Here is a 21321-nt window from a genome sequence, read left to right as displayed (position 1 = left end):
CAACGAGTGGATCTCTGAGTTGTGTGAGTGAGTGGAGGCGGGGCTCATTTTCACATTCATAGATCGCCGTACTAAATGTGGCAATGGTGAGTGTTACATTCAAGCTATTGTAAGGCATGAAGATTTTTTTTTTTTTCAAGGAATGTTTTAAATGTAATTTTGGTGATCAAAGGTGAGTTTTAAGGGATACAATTATTGACTACAGGGGGACTTTAACAGGTTGTGTCGGTGAATATTTAAGGATTTCCAGGGAATGTTCCTGATTCACTTATCAAAGCAGAACACCACATAAATATGCAGAGATAAATTATGAGCTCCGTTTTGTTCAGACAATGTGTGGAGTCCGCGTGACGTGATCACGACGAGCTTTGCACTTCAAACACTTTCCCATCTGCCTCTCTCATTAATACTATTCTTTCAAAAGCATCAAAAACCTCAGGAAAGGTTGGACAGCTTTTATTTCCCTTTATTAAAAAGGAGGAGCATCAAACCTCAATCTCTAAACCTTCAGAAGTGTTTATTAAACCATTCATCTCCTCACATCTCCCTTTATTGCTAGTTAGTGCTTTATTAATGATTGTTTAATGTATTCTGTGCTGCTCGTCTCTCTTCCCGCGGCCTTGATCTGTGCGCGCTGTGACTGAATAAACAGTGTTTTAACACCCAGACAAAAAAAAAAAAAAACGGCTTAATCTGAGGATGCATCTATAACAACAAAGTATATCTGACATCTAGTGAACCTGAGTGGAGGTCACAGTGAAACCTTCAGAAAAGAGACTGAACCATGCGCAGCTATTTGTGCATTTATCTAAAGGGTTTTTCATATTTACAATAGTTAACCCTAGGTTAACAGAATGTTGGTTATTTTTATTCCCATAGTTCACACTGTTGTACTTGTTCTTCACTCCAATTAACATGCATGACAGTTTCTGTGATTGTAGCAAGCTCATGAATGCTTAATAAGGCAAGGTTATAGAGACAACTTGGCTTACTTTTCACAGCTCTCTCTGATTATATCTGATTTTCTAACCCTTAAGCTGATGTCTCTTAGTTTGGATGGTCAGATCGCCTCATAATGAAATGACTGGATGATTTACTAATTACTCTTTCTAGTCAGTAGCAGGTTTAATTAGGAGGAGGAACATTAACATTCTTGGAGAGCATTTAATTTGGCAACAATTTAGACAAGCCCATGAGTGCAAGAGGATTCATCAATATTTCTGTTCAATTTTACAGAAAGATATTAAATCTGCTACACTAGCATATATATATATAGCAGGATTCACTATATAAATACTTTGAGTAATTGATCCGATATAAAGATTTTGCCTGCAAAAGATGATACGGCAGGTAAATCAAGGCGTGGTCATGTTTACCTTTGCTTGATGAAATTTCACAGATGAATTCCAGTCTTTCCAATAGAAATCCACATAATCAGAAGTTTGGCTTATGCCCTAATTTGCTGAAGCTGCTTGTTTTGAAAGTGACTTCTGTGTGAACAGTGCTTCATAATGTACATCTCTATTGACAATGGACACTGAACCTGTTTTTTGGTAACATGACCACACCTTAAATGGATTCACCCAAAAATGACAATTCTGTTGTCATTTACTCACCCTCAAGTTGTTACAAACCTGTATGAATTTCTTTCTTCTGCTGAACAGAAAAGAAGATATTTTGAAGAATGCTGGTAACCAGACAGTTGATGGTAACCATTGACTTTCATAGTATTATTAAGTCCTACTCTGGAAGTCAATGGCTACATCAACTGTCTGGTTACCAGCATTCTTCAAAATATCTTCTTTTCTGTTCAACAGAAGAAATAACCTAATACAGGATAACTTGAGGGTGAGTAAATTATGACAAAATTGTCATTTTTTGGTGAACTATCTAGGCTGTTTTCACACTGAAACCTGGCTTGTTTTTTTCCCCCTTGCTTCAGATTGTTCCAATCCTGGCAATTTCACTCAGATCCAACAACAAAAATTTTGCCTTGGTCCGTTTGAAAATTAACTCTGAAGTTGTTCGCTTATGGTGAGCACGCAAACCGAACCAACAAACCAAGCTGTATTCTAATTTAAAATGAGATTATGATGGAGACTTATGAATTGTTTACTTGTGCTAGAATTCAAGCACTTTAGAGGAAAGTATATGCATTACTTGTCAGTGGCATTGCATATAAAGTGCAAATGAAATCAAATGAGCAATCAGTGTAGATACTTAATTGATATTGTGCATATAAATTAGATAATATCAGCTCAGATGGTCGGAACTCATTTCAGTCATCAGTATAAAGGTATTAGTTGTGAACCATAAACCACATAGTTGTGTGTGTGTGTGTGTGTGTGTGTGTGTGTGTGTGTGTGTGTGTGTGTGTGTGTGTGTGTGTGTGTGTGTGTGTGTGTGTGTGTGTGTGTGTGTGTGTGTGTGTGTGTGTGTGTGTGTGTGTGTGTGTGTGTGTGTGTTATCATGTGGGCGTTGTTTACAGTTGCAGTAGACCTCTGCGTTGTCCCCCATCCCTCCCTATGAAAGGAGCAAGCTAAAGGTCACCGCCTCCCTCATGCGAGGATGTTTCAGTTAAAACAGTGCAGCACCATACGCAGCGTTTCATGTCCCCCGGGGGGGTTTCTTTGAGCCGCGGGCCCTTCTGGCCACACACAAGGCCCCGGCAATGCAACTCTTTGAGGGATGAAATGATAAGGCCTGATTAAGAAGTGATTATATTTGACACTAGCCAGGCATGAAAGGTGTTTGTTTTAAAGGACCCTTGTTTTCGAGGTCCGGTTTAACATCAAAGACAAAGAGGACATATGATATTTATTAAAAGGGAAAAGAGCAGTGGCAGGTCACTTTCATTTCCTTGCTGTATGTCATTTTCTGTCTCAACCCACTGGACTTTCTTATCTTCCATGGAAACAAATACAGAGAGAATTTACTTCTCTATGTTGTCGTTCACTGGTCAGAAAGAGCTCACCTTTAAGTCTGTATAATCGACTGGTTGGTACAGTGACCTAATAAAATAAAGGGAAAACCAATTCTGTATGCAAATAACAAACTATATATTGATAGTCATGCCTAGTTAAGTAATAAAGTTTTATAAATAAGCATATGAATGTTTAAGGGAAGATCCTACGTACATTTTTAACTAGCCTAATAGATATTACCATACTTTTCCCATTTTACAAGTTTTGGGAAATTGTATAAATATGCTTATATTATCTAATTAAAATATTCTGCTCTAATTTGCATACATTTCCACAACAGAAATCTGAACTTTGGATGAAGCCAGGTTCAAAATTCTTGTTTTATTTCATTGACATAAAGGTTTTAGACTTAGGTTTTAGAAAATTGACTAATGCCTGAAAAAACAAAGGATTTGCTTGTAGATTCTTTCCTTTCAAGGGTGGAAAAAACACTGCATATATTATTTGTTGTTGACGTTATTCAATACGTTGTACATCCAATTAAGCTTATGTTGGCTTAATATTCATCACTTCTAAAGGATGTGTTCAAATGCTTGCTATGAGCAATAGTGATAGTGCTGCTTAACCTGGCAAACAGCACCACTAATGGAAGATAAATGGGCCATTTTAGCTTTTGTCTTTCCTACAAAGTGAAGGGGTGGTGTGGGGTTTGTCTGGCAGATTTGAGGCTCTAAACAGAGCTCTGAAAGTCTCCCCCTCCAGCTTTTGCTTTGATTCATTTTCTGAATCAGGAGACACAAATGGATGTTCATCGACAAGTTCTCAGTCAGTGTAGCCGCCTCTCCCTTCATTTCCCCTCCGGTGAGCCTGAGGCTCCTGTCTGTAGACACATGGACACCTGAGCACTCCCGGAGGAACGTTTACTTCTTTCATAGCTCACGAGACTTCATGCTTGTGATTCATTTAGGTATCTTGACCTCAGATGTTTTTCGGGCAGAAGTACACTGGAATGTTTTTCTGAAGTTGTAAATGCATCAAAGATTGTTGGAGTACGCTTTATGCTTTAGAAAATACTTTTCTTCCTACTTCAAAATTTCACATGTAATACAATGTGTTACCTGCCATTTCCCCTAAAGGGACATGGTGAAGGAAACAAATGTGAGATGGAGGAAAAACATTTTGTCAAAGCATTTTCGTTCTCTTGCAAATGTTCTGTGTTCCCCCGAGAAAATTTAAGTTTGCTCGCAAACAGCTAAAAAGATTTTGCGAGCGAATGCGAAGTTACTTGGGTGAATGCAAATGTTTTGCGAGGGAACGCAACGTTTCTCTGGGGAACGCAAATGGTTTGCGAGCATATGCTAAGGTTTTGTGAGCGAACGCAAAGTTTCTCAGGGGAACGCTAATGTTTTGCAAATGAACGCAAATGTTTTGCGAGCGAATGCAAATTTTCTCGGGGAACGCAAATGTTTTGCGATCGTATGCTAAGTTTCGCAATGGAATGCAAAGGTTTTGCAAGCGGACACAAAGTTTCTTGGGAGAATGCAAATGTTTTGTGAGCGAACGAAAAGTTTCTCTGGGGAACGCAAATGGTTTGCGAGCGTATGCTAAGGTTTTGCGAGTGAACGCAAATTTTCTCGGGGGAACGAAAATGTTTTGCAAGTGAACGCAAAGGATTTTCGAGCGAACGCAAAGTTTCTCAGGGGAATGCAAATGTGCCAAAATTACCAAAAATTGGAAAATTAGACTTTTTTTTTTTACTTGTAGAACAAAAAAAAAAGGTTTCTGTCAATTGTTTGCTTCAATACAATTTTTAAAAAAATACTTTAGAAGTATTTTCTGACCTTCCTTCACTCTTAAAAAAAATAAAGGTTCCAAAAGTTATTTTTTTGCTGTGATGAAGAACCATTTTTTGTTCCATAAAGAACCTTTCATTGAACAGATCTTTTGTGCCATTAAAAAGGTTCCATGCATGTTAAAAGTTCTTCATGGAACCAACAATGTCAGTAAACAATCTTTATGTTTTTGAGTGTACAAATGTTAAACAAGTTTCAAAAAAGGTATTATATCAAAGGAAAGTCTTAGATGTCCTTCCTTGGGTTCCAGTATACCTCAGGTCTTGAGGGTGTTAATCACTCCTGTTCATCTGTTTAAACTCCACCTGGGCTCAGTCTTCAGCTGGTTCACTGGGTTCAGCAGTGTTGGCACACTAATCTCTCTCTCACCTCACGCCTTTCTACACCTCTCTGCCTGACACAGTTTGATTAATTAGTATTGCATGCAGCCGAGTGGTGGCCACCATTCCCCTCGCGGCTCAAACACACACACACACACACACAGGCTCTCCCTGCCATTTCTCTTTTACTCTATAGAGTAATAATGCAAAAGAACAATGACAATAATGATAAAGATTTTTTTTTAAATCACCTATTTTTTCTTTTCTTTTTTTTTAGTCAGCTGGTAAAATTCAAAGCTGATAATGTGATAATGTAAAAATTTGGATCACTTTGTCTTATTCTGCATCATGCATTCTTGGCAGAGAGTTAGTTGAAATTAAATCGAAATCTCAATATGGCCTAGTGTGATTATTAAAACATACCAGACTGCAGTATATTGATATTTATTTGCACATTTAAACTTTGTTTTAACACAAGCTGCTGTTTTGTTATTGTTATTTTACTATTATAGTATTTATTCATTTTTTCAGTTAACTTAAATGAAAACTAAAAATATAACAAAAGCTTAGTAATTTTGGTATGTTCATTTTGTCTTTTATTTATTTTAGTTTCAGTCATTTTAGTACTTTTTTACAACTTAAACTCTACAGTTAGTTGCCAAAGCAATTACTTTTTTTCCATGTAATATTTAACTGCATTTATACATTTATAACTGATTTAATTAAAAATAGAATTATATATATATATATATATATATATATATATATATATATATAATGTGTGTGTGTGTGTGTGTGTGTGTCTTGTGTGTGTGTGTGTGTGTGTGTGTGTGTGTGTGTGTGTGTGTGTGTGTGTGTGTGTGTGTGTGTGTGTGTGTGTGTGTGTGTGTGTGTGTGTGTGTGTGTGTGTGTGTGTGTGTGTGTAAATTAAAATTACAATAGTAACCATCTGACTCCCATCTGTGTGCAACAGAGGGACATGCTTTTGGAATAGCTTACTACGCCCTCTGTTGGTTCTTGAGAAGATTGCAGGAAAACAGTTTTTGTTTTTTTCTAATATACTGAAGAATGTAGAATTATTTCAGATACTATATTGCACAAAAAAAAAAGAAGAGAGAAATGAATTCAATATCAAACAGCATGCAGAGCACAGATCAATGGTACTGGCATGATTATGGTTCACTGGTTTTATTATTTACAGAGCAAATGATGTAAAAAATGTATTAATGTTTACATATTCATACTCATTGAAATGGTTGTTGTTCCAAAATTACAAAGAGCTTTAATACAATTTTTTTATACGATTATTTCAACCCCTCTTGAAATAAGCTTGAAATTGGCTTCAGAAACATTTATTCATTTCTGAATGAATGTAAATTAAAATTTTACTCATTTCATTGTACTCAAATGACTCAATCAGGCTGCCCTGTAAATCTCTCTGGGTAAAAGAGTCTAAATTACAGGAATCCAAACAACATGTAATTAAGCGTAGGTCATAATGAACACAATTACTGGTGATTATAGCAGTTGGATTCAGTATAAGGTTCACTCGTTCTTTCTAAGAAGAACTCGCTGTATTTAGCTAGATTTCTTCAAACCATCTAATAACCTTAACTTTATTATAATGATAATAACAGTTGTTAGCACTGAAACCCTTCATGTAGAGAGGCTAATTGAAAGGCTGAGGCTGAGAGGTGTAGATTAGTAGAACTGGGTAGCATAGCAATATAAGGCAAAATAATTACTCTTTGTATATCTAAGCATATAAATGTTCATAAAATAAAATTTATAACATTAACCCTAACATTAGACTGACATCAAAGCTGTTAGTTCACTTATTTACTTTAAAAGTTCATACTTAAGATACAAGTATTATATATCTACATTTACAGGCAGAGTTCTAACAGAAGTTGAATGTAAAGCTTTAAAACGGTTTTTAAATATTCTATTTCGTAAAATATTTCTATTTGCAAATATCTTAATAAATATTTTATACCATGTGAACATTGCAGCTTTTACATTCAGTTAAGCGATACATTTAATTATTTGAATTATATCACTTTTTTTAGAGACTTGTGTTGGAATTTAATTTCACATAGGCTGGAAACTACTGTGAATTCTGACATATCCCCTTTTCTTATATCTATTAGATCCCATTCAATTCAAAGACCAAGAGGGACATGTTTGCATCCAGATCACATGCGCTTGTAGAAAGACAAGATGTTGTTGCAGTTGGGGCAGCGATGCTCAACATCTTTACAAGAGTCCATCCAGAAAGGTGCTAGACAGCACGGCCAGCACCTGCAGACAGACATGAGAATCAGTCAATCAATCAGTCCCATGTCTAAGTCTGTCTAATTGACTTGAACTACTGTAGTTGCTCTCTAAGTGTCTGTTCTTCAAGACAAAAGGATATGATGTACAACGTGCAAAGTACAAAGAGACCAAGTACACTCTTAAAAATAAAGGTTTTCCTAAAAGAGTGATGCAATAGAAGAACCATTTGTGGTTCCCCTAAGGTTCTCAAAAGAACCATTTAAAAAGAACCTTTTGCGGAATGGAACGGTTCCATGGATTTTAAAGGTTCTTCATGGAACCATCATTGCCAAAAAAGAAGCTTTATTTTTAAGAGGTGTAGTAAGTTCTATGAAATGATCAAGGAGTAAGAAGGTTGAATTTTACCCAATGAGGGCAAGGCAGCCGCAGGCCATCCAGGTCATGAGTCCGGAGTAGTGATCTGTTATAGTGATCACCTGGTGCTTACAGTTAGGGCACGTTGTCTGACCAGGCAATTCACGCAGGCTAGGCAGCTTCACTGTGGTTGTTACGGCTGTAATGCACACAAACACAATAAATGATCCACTAAGACTAGTTATTGACCATCAAACAACTTAAATGATAACATTCCCATATTGTTTCCTTGTCATTGAACTTGAGGCAGTGAATGGGATTTTGGTATTTGGAGGTATCAAGTTGAATATCTCACACATGACTTTAAATGTAGTAGTATTACACTGAAAGTGTGTGTAGTATTACACTGAAAAAAATGGTGTAGGATTTACTTTGAAACAATTTTCACTCATAAAATGCTTGCGAATTTCACTATACTTCACGATTAATTAATTCACAATAATTATTCACAATAATTACGAAGAAACGGCAAGTATCACATTCAATTGTAACTGTCACATTGAATTTCAGTGTGATACTTGTAATTCAATGTGATACTTGTAATTCAAAGTATCAAGTATCTAATTCAATGTGATACTTGTAATTCAATGTGATACTTGTAATTCAAAGTATCAAGTATCTAATTCAATGTGATACTTGTAATTCAATGTGATACTTGTATTTCAATGTTTCAAGTACCACATTGAATTGAACGTGAAGTATTGAAGTACAAAGATTGAAATAGTGTTTTATTGTAAAACATACTCGAATAATCATTAAACATCATTAAAAGATAACAATAATTGAAGTTGTCTGAGATCGATAGTTCAAAAACTGAAACTTACTTGTAGTTCTAGGATACATCCCAGGGTTTGGACCTTTAAAAAGATGTTAAAAGGGTACTATTGCACTAATTCAATGATTTACAATACATATAGTATTGAGTCATTTGGAAGATTATCTACTGAAATAACTGTTTGAGATTGATCATTGAAATCTGTAACTTACTGGCAGCTTGAGGGTACATCCCAGGGCTTGGACCTAGAAAAACATTTAAAAATATAGTTATTGTGATTAAAAGATTGTTATTGCCAGTATAGTAACAAGTCATTTGGAGCTTTTCTGTCATTTGATAGTTAAAAACTTCAACTTACTGTTAAGTTGAGGGTATATCCCTTGATGTGGACCTTTTGAAGAAGATATTAAAGCTGTCACTGACAGTAGATTCCTTTATTTTATCTTAAAAAGTATTACCATAATAAACCGCAGTTGTCATGCTCTGTATAGCCGTCATATAACATTTGATCAACTTGTGATTGCCAAGTCACCTTTATTTATAAAGCAGCAGTGTTGGATAGTTACTGATTACATGTAACCTGGATTGCGTAATCAGATTCCAAAAATTAAGTACTTGTAATTAGATTTTATAACGTTTTAAAATACTCGTAATCAGACTACAGTTACTTTTTTATATTAATGATCACATATTATATAGTAATTCATTGATAATGTAATGATTATTTTTCATGTTTTAAATTTTCCTTTCTAAAAACGCAATAATGCTTGTATACATTCATAAAGTCTTCTAGTTTTGCGAAACTGCACACACATACCAAAGACTAGACAGGTGATATAATTACATGGAAAACTTAGGGCCCTATAATACTCTCAACGCAATGCAGCGCGAGGTGCGACAAAAGTGTTTTTTGCTAGTTTCAGCCCGACACAGTTATCATTTTCACGTCCTACGCCATGTTAAAATAGCAAATGTATTTGCGCCCATCTGTGCGCCCATGCGCTGCTGGTCTGAAAACGAGGTGTGTTCAGGCGCATTGTTGGCGCATTGCTATTTTGAGGCAACTGAAATAGACTAGACCAGGTTTCAGTTGGTCAATGGCACAAAGTCAATGGCGCAATATTTTTTTGTTATTTGAAAAGCGCGTTAGTAATGTGCGCCTATAGGCGGGTCCACAACGTGCTTATTCTCTGCTTATTATTATTTTCTGCTTATTGCTTATTCTAAGTACTCTGCTTATTACACACATATGGACGTGCAATATCACACAAACATGTCAAATATTAAAAATCAAAGGATTACAATGTAAAAGATTATTATTGTGTACATAAAGGTATGGTGGAATCCGGCTTGTCCCGTTGATGGTCTGTTAGCGATTTAACCTCGCGCACGAGCAGATCCGTTTGCACTCATGTAAATAGCGAATCCGTCATCACTGGCTTTTAAAGGGAATGGGAGATGAGACTCTGATTGGTTTATTGCACGTTACACCAAAAACACACCCATTACTTATTAAGAGAATAGGGACAACCCTTTTAGACCAGTTATTTAAATGATCAATTAGTAATTAATTTAACCATGTATTGCCATGTCTATGGAGGGCTTTTTTTTATTTCAAACACATTTTTGCTATAATTTCTATTATTTAAAAAATAACTTATTTTGTTATGATTTATTTAATTATTAGCTTTTCAGTACACTCAGAAAAACCCCAATTCCTTCACAAACCTCTGTCTGGGAAACTCTGACTTAATATCATGTTTAATGCAGTTCATGTGGTTGATAACAAATAATGGAATATATTTATTTATCTTTGTATTTTTATATGGTACTATTCTATTCAATGTGATAAACGAGTTAGGTAAAAAGTAATCTAAAAGTAGTTTTTATAGTCAAGTCAAGTCAAGTCAAATATATTTATATAGCGCTTTTCACAATACAGATTGTATCAAAGCTGCTTCACAGTATCAATCAAAACAACTTAACAATGTTTGTTTATTACTGGAAAAAAGACATCCTAGTTTGGTAGAGCTAATCAATTGTATGATTGGTTAATTAATTTGAATATCCCCAATTATATATAATCTGTAATTATATAAAATAGTAGTGATTATATTACTAAAAAACAAGTTGCTAAATTGTATTTTTTAATAATGTGTTACCATTGCCATTATATTATATTTTAGAGGCATTTTACATCCACTACTTTTAAGAAAATAACATGCAACCTGTTAAACTAGTTTATCAGAAGAAACATACCTCCCTGATAGTTTGGATTGGCTCCGGGCTCTGGGTACGAGCTGTATCCTATATTAATATTGGGATATGCCGCTGAGTGGTAACCTGGGTTATGGGACGCATCTTTTCCTCCGTAATCGAGAGGAAGACCTGGATAGGGTGGAGCAGATTCGGAAGCTTCAAAGGCTTCCAATGCTTCTATGGCCTCCATATCCTCCAGATATTCCACCGTTTCCAAGTCATCCAATGCAGCTTCTTCTGTCTTATCCATATTCTTAGTTCCCTAAACAATAAGTCATAGCAGAATGACACAGAAAATGAGTTACAAGGGAGGTTCGCTGTACTTCTTGGGTGTTTGGACTACTTGCACACCAATGCAAATGGCAACAAAATAAATGTTGACAAGACGCATTCAAATCTTTACAGTCCATCCAAATTTCGTTCCAACATGGAAATGTTCTGTTTGTAAAGTATTTTGCACTGCTTTTCCTTTTGGTCATGGAAACAGACTTAGTTTTTCCACCACATCATTAAGACCAAGAACTGAAGACATATGAAGTATAGCTTGTAAAAACCAACTTTCCCTCTTCCATTTGAAAATCAATTGAGTACTATTACTATTACAAAAGATTGTGTCCCTAATGACAAAACAAATAGTTTTTCTCTCAAACTTTCTCTGTTTTGAAGTCTAAAAAAGAAGTGAGACTACAGTAAATACTTGATGAATGCAAAAGAATGACAGCAATGATGAATTTTCCTTCTTTAAATTCAGGTTTTTTGGGACCATCTCTAGAACACTGTTGCCCAACAATAAGTCTTCTAAACTGTTTCTCTTACGCTATGTCAAAGAATTCAGAAAGTCAGAAAACTGAGCTGTTAGACACAGATTGCGAAAATACTGTACTTTAAAATTGTGCCATGTGTAAAGAATAATTGTATCCTTGAAAATGATTGTGAATAACTCCAACCAAAGGAAAATTCCACAGATATACATCCCTCCTATATATTCATCTTTATCTCTTTCCACAATGATAAAATCTGCGTCCAGACCAACTTACCTACAGGAATGAGAGGTCAGTGAGGCTAGATGTTGTATTTTATTGTAGACCAGAAGAAACTGAGTTCAGGGAAAGGTGCAACCGGTGTGTATGAGTTCTTGAAGAGAGTGAAGAAAGGATGCAAAACAGGGAGGAGATTTTAGACCGAATCCAGACCACACACTTCCGGTGATGCTTCAGAGAACTCTGCTCAGACGTCTGACAGAAATAAAGTCAGTCTGGTTAGTAATAAGTGAAGCTGGTAATGCTGTTTGTGAAGTTGTTTAATCCTCCTCTGCTGAGATCTTCACAGATTTAATGTCTTCTTTTATCTTCAGTTGAAGGCTGTGTCTGAAGTCAGTTGTAGTTCTTGTGTTTCTGCTCATCTCTTTTTCTGTTCTCTTCTTTCCTTCAGTGATTCTGCTTGTTAACAGGCAGATATACACAGATACAACCACAAAAAATATACACAGATTTTGTGGCTCAAATAAGGTCCAGTTCTGGTTTATTTCTTTGCTCAGGCTGCTGTGGAATTGCTATGGCCTGCTTGTGGCCAAGATCTGGCAAACAGGAGCGGGCAACCCAAGGGCCGTCATTCCACGCTGCATGTGGGCCAGATCATCTTTCCACGTGTGCCAGATCTGGGCCGGATCTGGGCCGAAACAATTTTGCTATCTGGGTGAGATTGGTTTTTGATGGCTCAATACTAATTCGATCAACATACTCAATCGGGTGACATGGGCATGGAAATGAGTAGTGAATTTTATCGAGAAGGTCTCGAATAAGACATATTTCTGACTCATCTGCTTTTGTGCTTTTTTGTTGTTGTCGTTTGTTTTCTTCTTCTGTCCGACTGCAGACCACAGACAGATCATTTAGAGCCACGATATATATATAAAAAGTCATTGTTCTACGGTTATGTATGCATTAGTTTGGTTTTCTTGAGCCTTGCCATTGCTGCATGCAGAGTCATTTGAATATGTTTGCATTCACAAATTACTCATTGCTGGGTGTTAGATTTTTTTTTTGAGTCACTTATTTGCTTTAATAAGCATTTTAAAATGTCAATGACGTCATACACATCGTACCACCAGAGATACTGCTTTACGGCAATCCTTCAGTCACTTTATCAAATTGATTTTTTTATTTTTAGAAAATGTATACAGCAATATTTTACGGAAAGGACAATAGGAACGGTGCAGAGTTAGCTCTTCAATGTGATAAGAGTGAGGATGAGTTAGCCAAATGATTCCGAATGATATAGGAATTAAATGGTAGGGATCTACTTATTTTTGGTTTATAAATCTATCCAAGGTTTATAAATATATCCTATATAAATCTATAAATTTATAAAATAATTAAATGCAATTAAATAGAAAATAAAATGTTTAGAAAAAAATAGAAAAAGAAAAATAGAACCTCACTTTTTGATTTGTATGATTGGAGCTATATCATGAAATAACTTGTATGAAAAAAATATTTCATGGTTAGAACATAATGCGTACCATAGAGTTTTAACCTTTATCCAATCACCTATACAAATTAAGTTTGAATTGAAATGTTTCCACTTTCAAGCACTAGATGTCACTGTCACGTAATTATTGTGGGCTGTTCAGATTGTTTTCACACCAGTTCAGTTTTTCTAACTAATGGATTCCAGCACTGTCAGCAATATTGTTTGTTGTTGCAAGATTGAACGTCCTGTGAGATGAAACATAGTTTACATTGTTAAAATGTATGACACCTCCTTTTATATCTGATGTCTGTTGAGCACATAATCAGTCTAAATATTCAGCTTTGCACAAAAAGGTAGGTGTCCTTTTCAAAAGAAACAACCAAAACATTTATTCACTGATGGATATAGACTGCCTTCGAAATATATTTGAACTCTAGCATTTTGCTCTTACAGTTTGGAGTAAGATAATGGGCCCTCTCATACACTCGGCGCAATGCGGTGCTGGTGTTTTTTTGCTATTTTCAGTCTGACGCAGTTATCATTTTCACATACTGAGCCACATTTTTTAAATAGCAAATGCATTTGTAAACCATGGGCTGATGGTCTGAAAACGCGGTTTGTTCAGGCGCACTGATGGCGGGTTGCTAATTTGAGGCAACTGAAATAGACGTGCGCCGTTGACCAACCAAAACCTGGTCTAAAGTCATTGGCGTAGCACAACTGGCATTTAAAGAGGTAGATGAGACTTTGATTGGTTTGTTGCACGTTACGCCAAAAACACACCCATTACTCATTAAGAGAATAGGGACAACCCTTTTAGACCATCCGCCGGACGCACCGACCATTTTTACCGTTGTTTAACTAGCAAAAGTGGATTCGGACACATCCTAAGTGCACGTGACCATGAGCTTAGATCATTAACATAGCGCCCAATGGGTTTAAATAATGGGCAGTTAGAGTTAGCTCTAATTTAAATATTTTCTCGTGAACTTTGAGGCAGGCTGTGTCTTCTGTAAAGTCTTTTAAACCAAGTGGATATCTCTGGCAGAAATTGTTGTTTATTTGGCCTCTAAAATCAGCCTTATTCCACTGAGTAATTGACAGTTCTACTTCTTTTTATAAAACAGATTGTAGGGTGCTGCCCCTTTAAGGACGTTGATTCTGTGGGCTCATGTGATCGCCTAGGAAGAGGCGCTGTAAGAAAAAAAAAAACTGAACTGAACCGAACTGAATGAGAAAGCAATGTTGATGTTCATATGCAGACTTTCTAATGTTCTATAACAACAACAGATACAACCTTAATCTAAACTATATATTCCCAGCGTGGTGAGTAACATTTTGTTGTTATAAGTATATTGATAAAATTACTATGTAGATCGCTATTTGCGATTAGCGCCTAAACGCCTAATGTTATTAGTTTGTTATTATGTTTGGTTAGACATTTCCAGTTTAAATTGCCTATTGAAATATTCATGCAATATGTGTTGCATTTATTTGTTAAACAAACAAAGTTTAATGTGTTTGTAATACAGCGACTGTTTTAGAAATCTGTATTGTATCACGTACGTGATAATGTTTCATGCTAATATGTTGATATTTGATTGTAGGGGATATCTTTGATTTATAAGCGTATACTTTAATGTTTATTATCTAAAGCTGATATTATAATGTTTGGAGTAATGTATTTGGTGATGTAAACATTACTGGATACTAACTGTGAATTGTTTTATATTTACAGTTTGACCACATACACATTATGTGCACATAAATATTCCCAACTACAACTAAATTGCAACAAAACTTAATGTGTACATTGTGAGTTCTGCACAAGAGGAATAAAAGACAAAAAACAAAATCCAAGTTAATGTTATCATTTTATGGGTAACATTAAAGTCAAACACGAGGAGTTAAGAAGATTAATGACAACATGGACCAAGATTCAGAAACAAGTGTTACTCCTGATCAACAACACAAATGTCTCAAGCGTCAACGTGGAAGTGCAAAGGCTGTAGTGACACGCTTGATGACACAGATTACAACTTCTATGAACTGTAACCAGCCCAAAGAAGTGGAGAGGAAACTTGCTGCTTTGGATGAGGCGGTTATGCGGTTTAATGATATTCATGACATGTACCATAAAACATTAGAAGATGATGATGACCTTGATGCATCAAAGGGCCATTTAACATCAGTTCTGCGTGATGTTCAAGACTTGCAGCACACAGTCTTGAGCTGGTTTGACGAATTTAAGCCATCAATGGAGGATCCAAACATTGAATCTTCAGATACACTTAATTTCCCAGAGGAAGAGCCAAGGTTTGATGAAGCCGTTAAATCTCCAATGTCTTCTGTAGACCAGCTGTCTACCCAGCTTCAAGGGCTACAAAATCTAAGACAGAAAGAAAAGGAAGAGTTTTCCATGCTTATTGCTCGACAGGAAGAACGCCTGCGTGCAGAGTTTAAATTACAACTTCAGCATGCAGAATTTGAAATGGATGGACTGAAAAGCTTACTGAAACTCAAAGACGCTGAGATGGAGGAAAATCGTCGAAAGGCTGAGTTAACAACAATAAATAAAGACTTTTCCACTCCTGTCTCAGGTAACCCATCACTTAACTTTCGTTCCTCACTTTCAGCAGAGAATGAGAATTCTTTATGCCAACTACTAGACCTGTCAAGGCAACAGTATCAGTCACACATCGATTCCATGCATCTACCACCAGTTGACATCATCAAGTTCGATGGAGAACCCTTAAAGTACTGGCAGTTCATGAGATTGTTCTCCTCTGTGATTGATAAAGAGACAGTGCCAGATCAAGAGAAACTCACTCGACTGCATCAGTACACTGTCAGCCAAGCTAGAGATGCTATCTCACATTGCTTGTACAACCCCAACTCTAGCCTGGGCTATGCTGAAGCCATGGCTATTCTCAAGAGACGTTTTGGCAATCCATATGCAATATCACAAGCATGGGTTGACAAGGTGCTTAATCACAAAGATATTAAAGACAACAAGCAGTTGCAAAGCTTCGCAGACATTCTGTGCAGCTGCCGAGACACTTTAAAGGCAATGAAGTGTGAGGAAGAGCTGAATGGTGGGCGTACTTTGCTACAAATTGTGGAAAAGCTGCCTGACCTGAAGACATAAAGAAAAGATGGCTCACAATAAACTATGAGATCATCAAGTCTGGTCGTTTGCCAAAGTTAGATGACATAGTCAGTCTTGTCCAATCAGAAGCTGCTAAGAGAGCAGATCCTATCTTTGGGAATCTCCTTAGCCCTGCCAGTCGAAATTCTCCAGCAAGTTCGAAACCAAGTACTAAGTCAACTTTCAATAAGAAAAGGCAGACATTTGCAACAGTGTCAGTTACCAATGAATGCGCCACACCAAAGACAACATCAAGGTTTAAGTGTCCAAAGTGCACTGATGGACACTTTCTGAACCAGTGTCAAGCCTTTAGAGCTCTGTCTGTTCAAGAGCGTTTGGCCTTTGTTCAACAAAAGCAACTCTGTCTGAACTGTTTCATGAAAGGTCATCGCAGCGCAGTCTGTACTCGTAGCTGGGTATGCAAGGTGCCTGGATGTGGGAAAAAACACAACAGTTGGCTGCACTCCGCCATCGTAGCTTCTAACAACGATGACAAAAGCCAATCTACAAATCAAGCTACTGGAGGGGAGTCAGCTGCTGACCCGCCTCAAGCCATTCAAGCACATGCCACTAGAAAGTGCATTGAAGCCAGTCGAAAGAAGATTGCACTTCCCATCTTGCCAGTAGTGGTTTCAGACAGACACAACCGATTCTCTATGAATGTCTTTGCTTTGCTTGACAGTGGCTCTAATGGGACCTTTGCTTCTAAGAAGTTAGTTCACGCTCTTAAACTGGAGTCACGCAAAATTAACATTAAACTGAACACCATGGAGACCAAAAATCTCAACGTAGTCACCTTAGCAGTAGACCTACGAGTTGAAGATGCTCAACAAAGGAACTCTTACCTAATGAAAGGAGTGCTCTGTCGGGATCACCTGAACATAAGTCTAGACAACTTTGTCACACAGCATGAGGTGTTCCAGTGGCCACACCTGAAGGAAATTGCAGATGAAATCAGTTTACCTGACGTTGATCTAGCTGATGAGGTTCACCTGCTGATAGGTCTAGACCAACCAGACATACTTGCTCCTCGTGAGACACGCTGCGGTGAGTCAGGCGAACCTTATGCGATTCTAACTGGCCTGGGCTGGACACTTCATGGGCCAGTAGCTGATGGTTCAACATCTATTTCTGCCAATTTCATTCAAGCTGACCACTCTCTACAACAAGCTGTTGAAAGATTTTGGAAACTGGATGATCCAGTGCACGTGAACAATGACTCCCTGTCAGTAGTCGATGAGCAAGTTGTGGATCTATGGACCAAGCAAGCAGTCAAAGAGGAAGGTCATTATACACTACCAATCCCTTTCAAAGAACATCCACCACGACTGCCCAATAACTATGGAATGGCCAAACATCGATTAGACCTTCTAGGAAAGAGGTTAAAGAAAGACCCGATTTTGCATCAAAAGTATACAGAAGGTATCAGAGACTCTTTGCTGAAAGGATATGCAGAAGAGGTCATTGACATTAACAGAGACGATGGTTGCGTGTGGTACCTGCCACATCATCCGGTGCTACATCCACGCAAGCTGGAGAAGGTTCGTATTGTCTACGATTGTGCGGCACGGTACCAAGGTACTTCGTTGAATGATCATATTTTCCAAGGCCCAGACCTCACCAATAAGCTACTAGGAGTTATTCTCAAGTTTAGGCAAGAACCAGTTGCTCTGAATGCGGACATCGAGAGCATGTTTTATCAAGTCCGAGTGCCATCTGATGAAAGAGATGTGCTTCGCTTCCTGGGTTGGGAGGATAACGACCCGGACAAACCACCTAAGCACTACCATATGATGGTTCACTTTTTTGGAGGTGTCTGGAGTCCTAGTGCTGCCAATTTTGCCTTGCAACGAGTGGCTGAAGACAACCGTGGAAGCTTCTCTAATGACACCGTGGAAACATTGAAACGAAATTTCTACGTCGACGATTGTCTTAAGTCGGTACCAACAGTGGAGGTCGCCATTAAACTTGCTTCCGAACTCCGTGAGCTACTCACCTGTGGAGGCTTTAGATTAACCAAATGGTTAAGCAATTCTAAGCAAGTGATGAAATCAATACCAGCTGATGATTGGGCAAAGTCATTACATGAGGTCAACCTTGACCAGGAGGATTTGCCATTTGAACGAACACTGGGTGTCCTTTGGGATGTTGAAAGAGATTGCTTCACATTCGATGTCAAGGCAATGGACAAACCTGCAACAAAGAGAGGAGTATTGAGCACTACCAGTTCCATCTATGATCCTTTAGGATTTGCAAGTCCATTCATGCTCAAGGCAAAGGCAATGTTTCAAGAGTTGTGCCGTATGAAAGTCGACTGGGATGAGGAGGTACCGGTGGACATAGGAGCACAGTGGCACAGATGGTTAAATGACTTGCCACTGCTGTCTGCGCTGAAAATTCCGAGATGTCTTAGACCAACATCCACTAGTTGCTTGTTAGCGACCCAGCTCCATAACTTTTCCGATGCTTCGGAACTGGCTTACGGCGCTGTTTCATACCTCAGGATTGGCGACACCTGCAGGCTGGTGATGTCAAAGGCCAGACTTGCGCCAATTAAGCCAATTAGCATACCGCGTCTGGAGCTATTTGCAGCTGTAGTTGCCACGGAGCTGGACCAGCATATCAAGCGCCACTTGGAGATTCCAATCGAAAGGACTTACTTTTGGACAGATAGTACCATTGTACTTCAGTACATCAACAACAAGCATTGTCGTTTCCAGACTTTCGTGGCCAACCGTATTTCAAAAATACATGAGCGTTCAGAACCATGCCAGTGGAGACACATTGACTCTGCTTCTAACCCTGCGGATGATGTCTCTCGAGGAATGACTATGGGAGAGATTTTGTCGAGTGAGCGATGGGTATCTGGTCCGCACTTTCTTCAACTTGAGGAGGAACATTGGCCTGCTCAACCTATCATAAATGATTTGCCAGAGGAAGCAGAAATTAAAAGAGCCAAAGAGGTCTATACAGCTAGCATAAAAACAAACTAAGTGATGAAAAATGCAGTGGACAGACTACTGGAACGATACTCCAGTTGGCATCGATTGAAAAGGGCTACTGCTATTCTGTTGCGTGTCAAGGCTTTGTTACGCAAGAAAACAAGTGTGCATCTATCCGACCCTATCACTGTAAGTGAGCTCCAACAAGCAGAGTTAGCCATTCTCAGTTACATTCAAACTGCATCTTTCGGATCTTCTCAAGCAAAACCCAGTTCTCTTCTCAAGCTTAAACCCTTTGAGGATGAAAACAGCCAACTCCTTCGTGTGGGAGGCAGACTAACAAATGCTCCAATTCCCTTTGAAGCAAAACATCAAGTAATCCTACCTAACAATCATCACGTCACCCATCTAATTATCACTCACTACCATCTTCGCCTGGGTCATGCAGGTCCAGAGCGAGTACTTGCAGAAATTCGTCAACGTTTCTGGATTCTAAAGGGACGTACTGTAATTAACCGGACTCTTAAGTCATGTCTACAGTGTCGCAAGTTAAGAGCTAAGCCACAAACTCAGCAAATGGCGGACTTACCTGATTCCAGAGTGACACCAGGTGAGCCTCCATTCACTCGTGTGGGCACAGACTACTTCGGGCCATTCTTGGTTAAGAAGGCACGCAGTGAGCTCAAGAGGTACGGATGTTTGTTTACATGTCTCACTACAAGAGCTATCCACTTGGAAGTTGCACACTCCCTCGATACTGACTCGTTTATCAACGCCTTACAGCGATTTATCTCCAGGAGAGGTCCACCCATGGAAATACGATCGGATAACGGGACTAATTTCGTTGGTGGTTTACGAGAGTTGCGGAAAGCCATCAGTGAGTGGAATCAACAAAGGATTTCAGATTACCTGCTACAGCACAATGTAAAGTGGATCTTCAATCCACCTGCCGCCTCCCATATGGGTGGTGTTTGGGAGAGGCAAATTCGTACTGTTCGTTCCATTCTTAACACTGTCCTCTCACAGCAGGCACCAGATGACGAAGGTTTGGCAACACTGTTTTGCTGCGTTGAGTCTATTGTCAATGGTAGACCAATCACTAAACTATCAGACGACCCATCAGATCCTCTACCACTCACACCAAATCATCTGTTGTTGCTTCGTTCAGGTCCAACGTTACCTCCGGGAGCCTTCGTTAAACAAGACCTTTACCGACGCAGATGGCGCCAGGTGCAATATCTGGCAGATGTCTTCTGGTGCAGATGGCTCAAGGAATACTTGCCTGCACTGCAACAACGCCAAAAATGGCTGCAACCAAAGAAAAATCTTCAAGTAGGAGATCTTGTGCTTATTCTGAATGAGAACACACCACGCAATCACTGGCCTCTAGGTCTGCTTACTCAAGTCTATCCAGGTGCAGACGGACTTGTGCGTACTGTGGAAGTGAAAACACAGGCAGGTGTCTTCATCCGTCCTGCAGACAAAATCTGCCTCCTGGAAGCCAGTCTTCTCAGTTGAATTAGTTTAATTGACACACCCTTACTTTGTTTGAATGACCTGTTTGGGTCATTGGGGCCGGGATGTAGGGTGCTGCCCCTTTAAGGACGTTGATTCTGTGGGCTCATGTGATCGCCTAGGAAGAGGCGCTGTAAGAAAAAAAAAACTGAACTGAACCGAACTGAATGAGAAAGCAATGTTGATGTTCATATGCAGACTTTCTAATGTTCTATAACAACAACAGATACAACCTTAATCTAAACTATATATTCCCAGCGTGGTGAGTAACATTTTGTTGTTATAAGTATATTGATAAAATTACTATGTAGATCGCTACTTGCGATTAGCGCCTAAACGCCTAATGTTATTAGTTTGTTATTATGTTTGGTTAGACAGTTCCAGTTTAAATTGCCTATTGAAATATTCATGCAATATGTGTT

General features: G+C 38.2%; 2 protein-coding genes across 2 annotated transcripts; one reads left to right on the top strand and one right to left on the bottom strand.

The window, feature by feature from the left end:
* Positions 1 to 6269: 6269 nt before the first annotated feature.
* On the bottom strand, positions 6270 to 11968 carry LOC143711209 (uncharacterized). The gene is made up of 7 exons (XM_077202541.1): positions 11860 to 11968; positions 10823 to 11084; positions 8922 to 8954; positions 8776 to 8808; positions 8613 to 8645; positions 7780 to 7927; positions 6270 to 7398 (listed from the first exon to the last, which is right to left on the bottom strand). The coding sequence occupies exons 2-7, from the start codon at positions 11070 to 11072 to the stop codon at positions 7293 to 7295; spliced, it is 603 nt and encodes a 200-aa protein (XP_077058656.1). The 5' UTR covers positions 11073 to 11084; positions 11860 to 11968; the 3' UTR covers positions 6270 to 7292.
* A 2540-nt stretch (positions 11969 to 14508) lies between these two features.
* Positions 14509 to 19435, top strand: LOC143711034 (uncharacterized). The gene is made up of 2 exons (XM_077202322.1): positions 14509 to 14620; positions 15033 to 19435. The coding sequence occupies exon 2, from the start codon at positions 16820 to 16822 to the stop codon at positions 19433 to 19435; it is 2616 nt and encodes an 871-aa protein (XP_077058437.1). The 5' UTR covers positions 14509 to 14620; positions 15033 to 16819.
* Positions 19436 to 21321: the final 1886 nt, after the last annotated feature.

This window comes from Siphateles boraxobius, unplaced genomic scaffold (assembly GCF_051911475.1).
Source record: "Siphateles boraxobius isolate OS27281-9 unplaced genomic scaffold, OSU_SipBor_1 49, whole genome shotgun sequence".
NCBI lineage: Eukaryota > Metazoa > Chordata > Actinopteri > Cypriniformes > Leuciscidae > Siphateles > Siphateles boraxobius.
Note: the sequence above shows the minus strand (reverse complement) of the source record. Positions and strands in the feature narration are given on the sequence as shown.